The 15,044-nt window shown below is 36.9% G+C and overlaps 1 protein-coding gene across 4 annotated transcripts in view; it reads right to left on the minus strand.

Annotated features, from left to right (window-relative positions):
- LOC135587674 (uncharacterized) overlaps positions 1–15,044 on the minus strand; it is a 52,271-nt gene that overhangs the window by 18,985 nt on the left and 18,242 nt on the right. For 3 of the 4 annotated variants that reach the window (XM_065079316.1, XM_065079315.1, XM_065079314.1), the window contains exons 2-8: positions 13,087–13,149; positions 10,396–10,742; positions 10,191–10,287; positions 10,043–10,120; positions 9,895–9,954; positions 9,696–9,800; positions 8,955–9,065 (exon numbers count right to left, since the gene is read on the minus strand). In XM_065079316.1, coding sequence (XP_064935388.1) covers positions 8,955–9,065; positions 9,696–9,800; positions 9,895–9,954; positions 10,043–10,120; positions 10,191–10,287; positions 10,396–10,742; positions 13,087–13,149 — 861 coding nt within the window. The remainder of the gene's footprint in view (positions 1–8,954; positions 9,066–9,695; positions 9,801–9,894; positions 9,955–10,042; positions 10,121–10,190; positions 10,288–10,395; positions 10,743–13,086; positions 13,150–15,044) is intronic. The other variant, XM_065079317.1, reaches the window with a different exon arrangement.

The raw sequence follows: 15,044 nt of genomic DNA on the forward strand, positions 1-15,044 counted from the left end.
ATCTCTTTAGGGGATCGGCCTCCTTGGAACTCTATAGGGGTTCCTCCCTCCAAGTTGCTGCTCAAAGGCTGTAGAAAAGATTCATCTATTGCTTATCAAAAGAGGAGGAATACATGGCTATTTATAGGGTTTCTAAACCCTAACTCCTAATAGGACTCCTACTCAAGACTCCTACTTCTAACCAACTCCTAATAGGACTTCTACTCAAGACTCCTATTCCTTTACAACTCCTAATTCATCTCTAAGAAACAATCTCCTAACCCTAGCCGGCCTCTTCACCTCTTTAATAGGGGTCGGCTTAGGTAGGTTTTACATGAATGTCCCTCTCAATTATGACTCTCCTAGCTAGAGTCCTAACATGAACCCACCAACCATGTATTTACCAGTCTGACCAATTACCATATCGAAATCTATGTAGTTCAATCTGAGTTCACATATTATTTGCTTATAAAAATTCTACTGGTTCATTTAATGGTACCGGACTGTATAGGTTGGTTTACCACTAGTTTAACAGTATCATCTTGGTTCAATAGGTTGCTAAAACATACATAGAATAAGTATTTAAATCCTTGATCAGGATGTACCATCCATAACAAGATAATCTGCATTGGTATTAAGAAGGGTACATCAAAAGACACATCAAAAACCATCCAGATGGCTTGATGCATATCCACTATGCTACTGGACATGTCCTGAGACTAGGAGGCTGCTTGGGTGTTGGTTCAGGAGCATGTTAAAGGGAGGATGACCCGGGAATGATTACACCCAATTCAAGTCGTGCTCCAATTCAGCTCAACCGGAGTTCGAGTCGAACTCCAATTCAATTTTAATCTGGCCAAACTAAACCCAAGCTCAAGAGCTAGATTCAGTTAGCTAAAAGAACCCATCCAGCTCAATCCGAGTTTAACTCAGATTGAATGGAGAGTTGGACTCCAATTGAGAATCCAACCCTAGTTAGGAGTCCTCCCCTCCATAGTTATAAAAGGTGTGGCAGCACTATTCACAGCAGAAAAAACATCAGAAGCTTCTGTTGAATCTCGTATTTTGATGATAAAACCAATTGATAAGTGTTTATGATTTGATATGCGTTTTGAGTGACACAAGATGCTTCGATTAGTGAGAGACAATTAAAGTAGGAAGAATCATGTTGGGCCGGAGAAAAACATGTCAAAAGATTGGACGTCGCGCCAGAGGATCGATCAACGTATCGACAGAAGACTTCGAGCCATGGATTCGGGCATCGAGCCAAGAAGAGCGGATATTGCGCCAAGGATATCGGAGTTGCAGAGGTCAACTAGCCGATTGGGCAATAGGCCGCAAGAGAGGACGATGCGCCGAAGAATCGGACGAAGCGTCAATGGACCAATGACATGCCGAACAACATGATTCATGCTTAGTAATGATTGTCTAGATCAAAGTGTGTTTTTATGTGTGCAGGATTAACTACGATAGCAAGGCAGAAAGCAAAATGAAGTCCCGGAGTCAAAAACGTGATTTCGTTGGGAATTCGAGAGTTCGTCGGAAGTCCGGAAGTTCATCGGAAGTTCTGCCGAAACCAACCGAGAAGTCCAGGAGCTTGCCAAAGAAGCTCGTCAGAACTCGCCAAGAAGATCGTCGTGAAGTCCAGGAGCTTGCCGGGAGTCCGTCGGAACATTGCCGAGAGATCGTCGGAAGTTCGCCGAAAGCTCACCAGAAGAAACCATACTTATTTTGCTTAGAATGTCTTAGGAATCGTAGTTAGTATATAATTAAAGTTAGGATTGGGAGGTAATCCCATCAACTCTGTTAAGGGCCAATTGGGCCCGAAGTTGGGCTGGCTTGGGCCGGATTCAAGGCCCAACCAGGATGTTGAAAGCCTGGCCGACGGTGGCACTGCCTGGGGAACAGCACCCCAGGAATTCTGGGCGGTGGTACCACCCAATGGTAGGGTGCCAAGCGGTGGCACCGCCCCTGTCAGGCGGTGGTACTGCCCAGTGCAATGTTAGTGTCAGACTAACACTGGCGGTGGTACCACCCGTACCCAGGAAACCCAGGATGGGATATTTTTAGGCTCCAAGTTTGAATCAACTTGAGGCCTATAAATACCCCTCATCCCCGGTTAATAAACACAAGTTTGAGAGTAAAAAAAGAAAGAAACACTGCTGCAATCTTGTTTGAACTCCTCTCCTTCTTCTAAGTGTTAGAATAGTTTGAGAGAGGAGTAAGTGGGGGTGTAAGGGTTATCTCCTAAACCCGGTAAAAGGAGAATCGAGTTGTAAAAGGTGGTTGGTCTTCGCCTATTGAAGGAAGACCGATAGTGGATGCCAGTGGCCTCGACGGAAGAGGAATCGGTGGAGTGGATATAGGTCACGATGACCAAACCACTATAAAAATCTGGTTTGCGTTTTGTCTCGAACAATTTACTTTAATTGCAAACTGCCTTCTCATTACTTGTTACGCTCTTCTTATTGCCTTCAAAGTTAAGCATTTCCGAAATTAGTTTTATCGTACGAAACGAAACGATTTAAATCCGGGATTTTACCATTGCACTAATTCACCCCCCCCCCCCCCCCCTCTTAGTGCCGACTTATTCCTAACAGTTGGTATCAGAGCCTCGTTTTTCTCATTTGGTTTAACACCCAAGAGAAATAATATTCTTTTAGACTTACAAAAATGTCACTCTTTCATTCATCCTCCCTTGTTCAATGGGATAGACTACATATATTGGAAAACTCGAATGAGAGTTTTCTTGCTTTCGTTGGATTTGAATTTATGGAATATTATCAAAAATGGATTTCAAAAGTCTTCTCTTCCAATGAACCATTGGAATGATTTGAAGAAGAAGATTTTTTCTTTAAATGTGAAAGCTATGAATGCTTTGTTTTGCACTTTGGATAAAACTGAATTTAATCGGATTTCTACTTGTGAATCGGCTTTTGATATATGGCACACTCTCGAAATCACACATGAAAGCACTAGCAAAGTTAAAGATTCGAAAATCAACTTTTTAATGCATGATTTTGAACTTTTTCGAATAAAGTCAAGTGAAACCGTTGTTAACATGTACACTCGTTTTACGAATGTACTCAATGGTTTAAAAGCACTTGGTAGAAGTTTTTCGGATTTTGAACTTGCAAACAAGATTTTACGTTCTCTTAATAAGAGTTAGGATTCAAAAGTAACGGCTATTCAAGAATCAAAAAACTTGAACCATTTACCAATTAAAGAACTTATAGGGTCTTTGATGACCTATGAAATGACGTGCAATGCACGTGAAGAACTTGAGAACCACCTTCCAAAGAACAGGAAGGATTTCGGACTTAGAACAATTGAAGACCACTCGAGCATAAGCTCAAGTGATGGTGAACTTGAACTCCTCATGAAATTTTTAAAACAAGAATCGAAAATTAAAAATGAACTTGAAAAGAAGAAGAAGGCGACTTTGGACGAATCAAGCTCATCCGAAGACGAGGAGAAAAACAAAGGCGAGGTGGCAAACTACGCCTTAACGGTATTCGACAATGAGGTAAACAACTCAAACGAAACTCCTTTAATTTATTTCGAAATTACATAATGTTTTTCATGAGTTGTTCTTAAATTAGTTGAGAAAAATTATATATATTTTTTTTGAATTGCATGTTTAATGAAAATACAAAAATAAAATTGGATCATGCTTACCTTTCTAGTGATTTTAAAAATAATCATGAAAATTATATGTTTTATGATAAACAAACAAAATGATTTTGATTAAAAATGTCTTATGCTCAATGAAACCATGCTTGATGAATATGCTTTATGCTTAATGATTTCTTTGGCTTGTATGCCTTATCATGATGAATATTTTGAAAATAAATGTTTGTATCATACTTGATGATTTTTATGCATAAGGACTTGAAGTAATGATTTGAAATCATATGTTTTGGAATTATGTGTTACACTTTTTGATCTTGATAATTTTTTTGATCTTTCCGTTTTAAACGTTAATGCATGGTTTTGACATAAGAAAAAATATTTGGACATGCTAATATAAAGTCAATCACACAAATTGAAACCAAAAAAAGTTTAAATATCTTTAAGAATCATTCAACATTATGTTCAACGAAACCATGCTTGATGTCTTAATGAAAATATAATGATGATTTGAAGGCATACTTAACGAGTTTATATTTTGAACTTATGCATAATAATTTTTTCAATCTTTTAAAAGTTCTTTTTTGGTGTTAATGAATGATGTATGGATTTGGCATAAAAGAAAAAAACATACATGTATGAAATCAATCAATAAGTTGAAACAAAAAGAGGAAAGCATTTTTCTTGAAAACTTCTCAATCCCTACCTTATTGATTTTTCATTAAGAGATCAATAAAATTATTTATACCATTTTGAATCTCTTAAAAGAAATGTTGAGATTTTAATGATTTTGACGATCTGAATTTAAATAAGTTTTATCAAAATCATGATCTTGGTTTATTGGAATTACTTGAGATATTTTTTTAATCAATATCTCTTCTTTGTACTCCTACGATTTTTCTTGGTATTTTACTAAAGAGGAGATTTTTCTATGTGAATCATAAGATTTCTTATGCATGAATTAAAATCTTTTTCTCCAACATTTTCTTTTGCGATTTATTAAAGAGAATATCATTTTCGAAATTCATGACTTAAAATTTCATTTAAATATCTTTTATTATATGATCTCCTAAGAATTCTTTTCGTTAATTATTTAAGAGGAGATTTGTTAAAATGGATCATGGTTTCTCTTGATTTCTCGAATTTTAGACTTGATCTTTCATTTTTTATGATTGAAATAATGATTGAAACATTGATGATATGAATGCATGAAATACTCATGATATTGTTTTGATACTCTAAAATGATATAAATTTGCTAGCTTATGAGTATCATGTATGATATGATGATTGATTTATTTGTGTCATGCATGAAGTAAGGATACAAATGTAAGGTTTTGAAATTGTGCATGTTTTAATTTGAAAATATAATGATACGTAAATAAGATTGATACTTTACCTTTGTCATACTTTGAAAATTACTGTAAAGGGGAAAGAATTACAAAATTATATTCTTCCCTTCTTTTTGATAATGACAAAGGGAGAGATAAAGTATTGCTAGATCAAACATTGCAAAGGAAGCAAAAATTTGCTAGCTTGCAAATTGCATGGAGAAAAAGTGTTATCTTGCCTATCTCAAGAAGCAAAACATGCTAAACTTGCACATCTAGCAAAATTTACAAACTTGCAAAACTCAAAATTTTTACTAAATTGCATGATGACAAAACTTGATATTATGTTTATTATGCAATGATTTGAACCTGTATGTCCAAACACTTGAAAGTTACACTTCTCCTTTTTGTTGATGACAAAGAGGGAGAAGTATGATCATATTATGCATGATGACGTGTTGCAAATATTCATGATAAATTTACAATGACTTAAATTGAGCTTGAATTCAAGGTTCTATCAATATGGCATATTGATAGAGGGAGTTAAGATTAACTCCATCATTAATTGGTTGTCATCATCAAAAAGAGGAGATTATTGAATCTCGAATTTTGATAATAAAACCAATTGATAAGTGTTTATGATTTGATATGTGTTTTGAGTGATGCAGGATGCTTCGATTAGTGAGAGACAGTTAAAGCAGGAAGAATCATGTTGGGCCTGAGAAAAACATGTCAGACGATTTAATGTCGCGTCGGAGGATCGATCGACGTATCGACAGAAGGCTTCAGGCCATGGATTCGGGCATCGAGCCAAGAAGAGCGAATATTGCGCCAAGGATATCGGAGTTGCGGAGGTTAACTGGCTGATTGGGCAATAGACCACAAGAGAGGACAGTGCGTCGAAGAATTGAACGAAGCGTCGATGGACTAATGACATGCCGGACAACATGATTCATGCTTAGCAATAATTGTCTAGATCGAAGTGTGTTTTTATGTGTGCAGGATTAACTACGATAGCAAGGCATAAAGCAAAATGAAGTCCCGGAGTCAAGAACGTGATTTCGTTGGGAGTTCGAGAGTTCGTCGGAAGTTCTATTGGAACCAACCGAGAAGTCCAGGAGCTTGTCGGGAGTCCGCCGAAACATTGTCGAGAGATCGTCGGAAGTTCGCCGGAAGCTCGCCGGAAGAAACCGGATTTATTTTGCTCAGAATGTGTCTTAGGAATCGTAGTTAGCACATAATTAGAGTTGGGATTGGGAAGTAATCCTATCAACTCTGTTAGGGGCCAACTGGGCCCGAAGTTGGGCTGGTTTGGGCCGGATTCAAGGCCCAACCAGGATGTTGAAAGCCTGGCCGACGGTGGCACCGCTTGGGGAACAGCACCCCAGGAATTCTGGGCGATGGTACCACCTAGTGGCAGGGTGCCAGGTGGTGGCACCACCCTTGTCAGTCGGTGGTACCGCCCAATGCAATGTCAGTGTCAGACTGACACTGGCGGTGGTACCACCCGTACCCAGGAAACCCGGGATGGGATATTTTTAGGCTCCAAGTTTGAATCAACTTGAGGCCTATAAATACCCCTCTCATCCCTGGTTAACAAACACAAGTATTGAGAGTAAAAAAAGAAAGAAACGCTGTTGCAATCTTGTGTGAACTTCTCTCCTTCTTCTAAGTGTTAGAATAGTTTGAGAGAGGAGTAATTGGGGGTGTAAGGGTTATCTCCTAAACCCGATAAATGGAGAATCGAGTTGTAAAAGGTAGTTAGTCTTTGCCTACTAAAGGAAGATCGATAGTGAATACCGGTGGCCTCGACGGAAGAGGAATCGGTAGAGTGGATGTAGGTCACGACGACCGAACCACTATAAAAATCTGGTTTGCGTTTTGTCTTGAGCAATTTACTTTAACTGCAAACTGCCTTCTCATTACTTGTTACACTCTTCTTATTGCCTTCAAAGTTAAGCATTTCATAAATCGGTTTTATCGTACGAAACGAAACAATTTGAATCCATGATTTTACCACTGCACTAATTCACCCCTCCCTCTTAGTGCCGACTCGTTCCTAACAGCTTCATCACAGCAGCCGGCCCTAAATGTTGAGAATCTGCAACAGCCTCAACCATCAGAATCCAGCAGCAGCTGACCCTAGAGTTGAGAGACAACGGCTTCGTCAGAAGATCAAAGAAGTCCAACTGGCCCTAGAGTTTGAGAGAGGAGTCCACAGCTTCTTCTTCAACAGCCGTAGTAGCCACTCCAGCAACAGTGGTAGCCATCCACAACACCCTAAGGAGAGCTACTAGCGATTGAGAAAGAGGAGAGAGAGACAGAGAGAGAGGCGGCAGCCAACTTGCAGCCTTGAGAAGTCAAGCTTGCTGCTAAAAAAAGTCTCTTCGTAGTTGCATGTTTTAGGTACTCCTTTTCAAGAGCAAAATAGATTGTTTCCTTTCTAAATTTCTTCCTGTAGTGGTTTTCTCAATCGTCCCAAAAGATGTAAATTTGCTCAGAGGAGGGATCAAAATCGAGTCCTTCCCCCAAACAAATCACGGGAACAGAAGCTAGAGGAGATTTACATGATTAGGATCAAACAAGCAAAAAAATATTGATACTCTTAAGTCTTAACACCAAGTGGTAACCAACCAAAATGATGAGTTCAGCTTGATTAGCCTCAATATGGATTAATACTAATCTATATACTGCAGTAACCAGATGGCATACAACAGAACATTGTAAACACCACTACTAGATGCCATTTCAGTTTGGCACAGTGCATAATGTTCTTTATAGTTGATGTTTTAATATTGCCTTCGTTCTTTTTTTTTTTTTTTGGAGAGCTAGTTAACAGTTTAGTTCCATATGCTTCCACTTGGTAATTCCATAGGATTTACTGACATTAAGGATGGACTACCCAATATTAGATCATTAACATCATCATCAAATGCAAGGCAGTCTTCATTTCATCTAGAGATATGCAGCATTAAAGGTTCTCTTCCTCAGAAAATAGCTGCAACAAATCCATTGGGTCCTAAGCAGATTTTTCATGCCATCCTTCTACCTATCAGAAGAGAATTAAATGAACAATGATAAAGAAAGAGATGATTATACAAGGAACAGCCTACCACATAAGAGATCATAACAGATACATCTTTTTTCAGTTGTCAAAAAGAATTTGACATAAATTGTACATCCGCAGGACACAAGCAGATTAAATTTCTAAATACCCATCAACATTCCTTGGCAAGATTATAGATGCATTTTTCTAGTGGGATGTGGTCAACCACATATATGTGAGGCATCAATATGCTTTTTTTTTCACTTGGCACCATTTGATTCGCGTATGAATCACTGAAACTTGCATGTAACTGTACGAAACATATTCTGGTATTTCAAATGTTTTTGCCTTTAGTAATCTGCAGTTGCAGGAGAAATCACAACTCTCAAAAGCTAAGCTAACAGCATTTACCACTTAAACCAAAATTCACAATCTTATTTTCCTGGAAAAACAACCTGGCAACTTCAACAGAGGCACTTCTCTTGTTCCAAAACACCGACTTTCTTTTGCTCAAGTGTTCAATCCTAAATGCCACAGCTCATCAAAGTGTCATGTACCAAGCTGAATACTGATGAAGGCTAGCATGGAAGCACATAATATTGCTTATGATACCTCAAAAGCAAAGGCATAAATGACTGTGAGATCCTACACAATTTGTCCTATCAATATGAGGTTGGATAGACCACATATAAAATAAAGTATCTGCTCTTTAGAAGACCTTTCTGTGTCTTTTTAATCAGGAACCAATCCAATGGATGCCTATGTTATGTATGTCTAGCAACAAAAACATGCCACAGTTTGTCAAACCATGGTTATTTAGCAGAAACACAAAACATGAACATGCATAACTACACTAGGCTCACATCATAGAACAAATTCAAGAAACTCAGCAAATAAGGTCCCAATGTTCACATGCAAAAAAACTGGTTCTGATAGCTAAGATATTTACAGAAAACTCAATACACTAACCTTGAGATTGCTGACAATTGACTGAGCATCAACTACAGAAGGCTGGAGACCATGTTCTGATAAAAGAGGTACTAAAGAAGATACAAAAGTTGATCTCTCTGCATGTGCCGCCTACATAAAGAACAGAAATGGATACAAAATCTCATTACTGATTGACAGTGCTGAAAATTACTCTAAAGAAATCAATTGATTTTTCCTACACACTAACAATACCCAGAAAAACAACCATGATTTTGAATGTCAAAGCAGTTAATAAATGGCTACAGATCATAAAATGCTAGAAAAGATAAATCAATCTGCATCAGAAGCAGACACTAACAAAACTACCCAGACAATCAGGAAATCCTGATCTGCAACATGGAACCAGCTGGAATTTTGTTTGGCTGAGATGGATTGGTTGATCTGCCAATAATTTTTTAAGAATGGCCAATTACAATCTAATCCAGGCCAAGTTGGATTCACCAACTGCCAACCAAATCTAGCCAGATTGGCCAATCCTACTCGATCTCAACCGATCCGACAAGATTTAAGAAAGATAATACTTTTTCCTATTACTTAGCAGAATCCAACAAGATTTAAGAAAGATAAAACTTTTTCCTATTACTTAGCAGAAAATGTAACTCAATGGGTAGTATTAAATAGGAACAACCATTAACCAATAGAAACTCATGTGTATAAATATATTCAAAGTTCTACATGTCAAAATGACGAGGAAGTTCAATAATCAACAAGAAACAGTACTTGCAATGCATATGTTAGACGGATGTTCTCTTCAATAATATCTTGTCTGTAGGAAATAGCTTTTGATGCTGCATCAACCAAATCCTGCTGTTGCTGATCAAATGCCTGAATCATTGATTTGTGAGATTTCTTTTACTTAACAATGACAAGTTTAATATCAACAATTATAGAGTTTCAGGATAGTGATAAGCTTGCTCACCATACGCATATAAGCAATACGCTTTTCTAGAACATATTTCTCATTGCGTATTTGTGTTTCCTATAAACAATGTACCACAATTTGATTAACAATAGAAATTTCCACAGCCAAAGAAGGGATATAGAGACTATATCATGCTTTCATTCACCTTCACTGAATAGTCAGCAAGATGTTTCCTTAACTGAGCTATTTCTTCTTCATGCTCTCTGACCTTGACAATGAGTTCCTGACAAAAATAATATCTCACTTCCAAACACAAGTAATTGCAATTGCAATTCTAGAGAAATAGAAAATACCTGTTTCCAGAGAATATTTGAATTGATACCAGTCACTGGCACCAGTCCATTTCCAGGTGAATGAAACCGCTGATCATGTTCTCCATCCTTCTGTTGCCTACCAAAAGGGTATACCACACTCAACATCATAAATTGTCAAGACTGCATTCAAAGATTCATGGTATAAATGTGACATAATAAATTTCCATGCTGCACATAAGCTTACCTGTTAGGAGAAAGGGATCTAGACGATGGTGTCGAGTACTGAGATGGACCAGCACTATCTCCACCAGACTGTGTTCCAGGAAATTTTTTTAAATCTCCATTAACCTTGTTGCCCTCAAAATAATGTTGATTTATTGTGCTAGTTTTCACAGAAGATTCCTCCCTTCTAGCAACCCCATTCTGATGAATTACAAGCATACCCTGAGGATTCAATGAAGAACGATTATCCACCCATCTGTTCCTGTCCACCTGAGTTCCAGCTGAAGAATTAGAATGATGAGTTTTGTAGGCCTCCACATCGTCATTTGTTGGTATCTCAGAAGGTCTTGAAGATGTAACCTCTAATCTCTGAAAAATAGAATGGAAAAAAGTCATATCCACGAGTCAGATCTGTGAAGACATCGAACATAAATTGATCTTTAATTGCTTTTGTAATAATAATGGAATATATCACAGAGTCAATTACATCATACAATTATGAAGCCTGTATAAATCTTCCTGGAATGAACCCTAATCAGAATAGTTAACAAAATCCATGCAAATACCAATAGATCACATATTACTTGTTTCTAACACATTTACATAAGGCTTAACTTTTTTGTTGGAAAAGTAGATGACAGACTCAAGCATATATATACTTAGAGGAACATACAAGAATAAGACGCAGCAATAAGTGACACTATCGAGATAGTTGTTCAATGGACAACTGTCTCGAAGTAGAGAAAACTGTGGAAAGTTGGATGCTTTACATGAAAGAACAGAAACAAGGAATTGAACCACATATCTTCCAAGTTCTTCTAACATTAAAGAGAATTTTCAACAAAGATGAGGATGTTAACTCAAACTGATTCGACGAACAAAACAATGCAAAATGTTAACCTGCCATGCCAAAAAAGAGAAGAGGTTTTCTAAGTCCTCGTCCAATGGCAGAAGTTCCAAAAATACATGCATGCTAAGACAAAAAAGTTTGAAAGTTATCCATATGATCATTGTGATTGCATCTGAGAGTAACTTCTTAAGCGTGCAACTGCCTGAGTATTTTTAATTGCCTTCTTAACAAGTGAACATAAAACAACCAGAGATGACCAGTTTACCACCTCCTCAGAGAGTCCAACTCTTGATGCCATGGACTTCAAAAATATGCCTCTTTTATGATGCAAAAGCTACTTATGTTGTTTCTATGAAAACTATGAAGCTAATAAATTGGCTATAGTTGTAACTTAGAGGAACATCTAGATTATTTGAAGACACTTCTTCGGATAGTATTATCAGTGTCAAAAAATATGAAGTTTATGGTTGCATCTTGGAGCTTTTGAGCACTGAAAATTATGCTTTATTAATGTATCGATAAAGATCAAAAAATAACAAGCAATAAATGTAACATTTGAAGTGATTGATGTGCATGACAAGCAATCATGCTATCATCATGAAGTGATTGTTGTGCATCTGTTAATTATAAATTAACCATCTAAAGATGTTCAAGAAGTTGCTAATTTTTTCACCATAACTAGAATTTGTTTCCTTACCATATGTCGCTCTGGCAATTGTTAAATATAAAGTGGTAAATATTTCTCACTGTATTAAGATGGCAACAGATATTGCTCAAAGAACCTTAGGAGTTAGGACCCAAATGTTGGCCCTTGTCAGATCACTTATGTTACCCATCAGAATTTAGAGAGATGAAATTATACATCAGTTGTTCTTTTGCAGTAAGATGGCAGATGAGATTCCTCCAATTATGCCTATGAGGTTGACATCAGATAGTTTACATTGTTGTGCTTTGTGCCATCAGCTGGTAAAGAGAAAGCTTTGCACTCTTACTAGAAAACAGATTGTCAACTATCACAATCTCAATGGTTTTCTTGCACCTAATAAGCACATTATGATTGCCATAAACTACGAATATTAAATCACTTAAAAATATTAATCACCAATGCTTAAAAACCTTTGAATGTTGCAGTAAGATGGCAGATGATATTCTTCACATTATGCCTTTGACATTGTTGAATAAGTGAAAATTTCTTGCATATCCACATAAAGTTGGCCAACCTGATGAGGACCCAACTTTTTTTTCTATTTGAAAAACATAACACCAACCTACAATTAGTTCTTAGAATATACAGACGCTGCAAAATTAACAATGATATCTCAACAAAATCAAATAGTTTTATACTGTTGTGTTTTATGCTAGAAAATGGTTTAGTTTAAAGAGAGATTTGATGTCTTGTCAATATCAAATAATTAAGTATCAAAAGCCCAATGTTTTTTTTCTTTTGCACCTATTTAGCATCTCATGGTTGCCATTAACTTTTATGTCAAAAGCTCAATGTTTTTTTGTACCTAGTTAGCATATCATGGTTGACATGAAATATAAACACTAGAATCATTTATAAAGGTAAGAACCTATTAAGATTAAATAGAACTTATTGTTATTATAATTGATTATTGGCTTAAAGACCAATTATGATTATTCCAATCTTGCATGATGTAGTCCATGCACAGTGTGCCCACTCTCAAATTATGTCCATCAACTCTAATCAGTTCTTATCCTTGAGAAGTAAAATTTTCAAATCAACATGCAACTTCATCAAAAACATAGATACCAGGGGCATCTATTTCAAAAAATACCACAGAATAAACATAACTTCTGAAATGAAAAACTGAAGAAAAGTAAGTGGGTTAGATTGCTTACATATCTCTTCAACTCTTGTGTTTTAATTTGGAGCTCATTTCTTAATTGATTATTCTCTTCCATCTGCAAAACAACAGCACCAGTTAGAAAAGATACATTTCTGATTGCCCGAGTCACTGAAAATAACTTATTTTTCAAGGGGTAATTAGTTGTTTAGAAAACTATGTAGTCAAAAGTGCTAGGCGCCGAAAGACACCACGGTCCCAAAATACCCGAGGCACTAGGCACTCGCCTAGGCGGTCACCCGAGCAAAATGAGACACTCCTAAATATTATAATTTAAAATTTATATTTCATGATTAATAAAAATAAACTAAAACTAAAATAACATATCAAACTTGCATGTATTTAAAGTATCAAACTACATTGTTCACTACAGCAGGCAGCTACTGTTCTCAACTGACCCAGTGCACACTGATGTGCAACTTTACATGCACAATGTTGTATCTTATGTATGCACAGTACCTCCTAATGTTGTTTGAACAACATCAGTTGTCCAATGAATTCATAAAAACTAATGCACAGACCCACTTTATGTTGGAATGCTCAAATGCTATTTCCACTAAAAGCTTTCCACCCAATCTACAATAAGTAACAAACACTCAGTGCACGCATACTAGATTCTTGTAAAACTCAATTCCAAAACGATTACCATTGATCGAGTAGAAAACATAACCTCTAGAAATTCCATAGAAAAAAATTCAAAACTCAAGCATAAAAACATCCGAAGAAACAATTCCAAATACTCCAAATTTGATACATCAAAAATGAAGGAAGCACGAGTAACATAGGACGATAGGAGGGTGAAATGGGATTGTCTAATTTGCTACAATCTGCTCATATGGACCTTGCTGATGATATGATTTTTTTTTCAGCCAACAATGTTGCCTCATAATCTTTAACTCAACCCACTCAAATATGATAGCTCACCAGCATATTCCCTGCACAAAGTTAAAGTTGTTTCAAGGTGCTTTTCTTCATGACCAAGAAATGCATTAAAGGAGTTGGTTTGCAGTTGTAAAACTCTTAATTTCGAAATTCCCTATGCATGAAGGGTAATTTCATGCACTAGTACTTATTTTGGTGTTTAGGGCTTAGAAAGGACTATAAAAACTGATGATATTTTGACAGAAGCTTTCTTGGAGTACTCTCTTAAACTCTGTATCTCTTGGATGCATCCTTGAGTGGTGAGTCTTTTGTTTTCAGTTCTGTATCCTCGTTTATAATCCTTGGGGTGGTGAATTTTCTATATCCCTTTGTGATTTTAACTTGGTGGTGAGCTATTTTTCGATCTTATTTAAGTTTTATCATGAGTTCGTGCCTTTTCTATTCAAAACACTCATTTTAGCAAATACAACTGTACTGTGACTTTTCTTCAAGAATTCGTTCCTTGTCTACTATGACTTTTCTATCCGAAATACTCATTCCAACAAATACAGCTCTACTATCGGTTTTCTGTCAAAATCTATTCTGGTTTAACCCCCATTCTGCATCACCCCCGGTATCTGTTTGATATCAGAGCTAAAGATTAGAGATCATGGCAAGACAAAATGGAAAAGATATAGTTGATGAAGGTAGTTCTCATGAAGATGATGCTGAGTCATTGAGGCTGCAGCTACGAAGATTGTTGCGTAGTCTACAAGAAAAAAATGAAATAATCGAAGGACTTCAAAGTAGACATAACCAGCATGAAAGTGATGTCCATGAATTTACTTCTGATGATGATACACCTCCTCATCCAAGGGAGTCGAGAAGATTTCGGGCAAGACATAGAGTCCAAGACGAGTTATCACGAACTTAGCTGATTTTGTCTAAGTCGTGCGGCACCCTTGCGTGTTCGTCCGCAAAGGTTAGCCTCCCCGAAACCTATCATGGTCCCTTAAGACCTACAAAAGATAAAACAGGTTAGAGAAAGTACCTCACTCGGGATCCACAAGCAAACATTCCAGGAAACACTTC

Source organism: Musa acuminata, chromosome BXJ1-8, assembly GCF_036884655.1.
Source record: "Musa acuminata AAA Group cultivar baxijiao chromosome BXJ1-8, Cavendish_Baxijiao_AAA, whole genome shotgun sequence".
Taxonomy (NCBI): domain Eukaryota; kingdom Viridiplantae; phylum Streptophyta; class Magnoliopsida; order Zingiberales; family Musaceae; genus Musa; species Musa acuminata.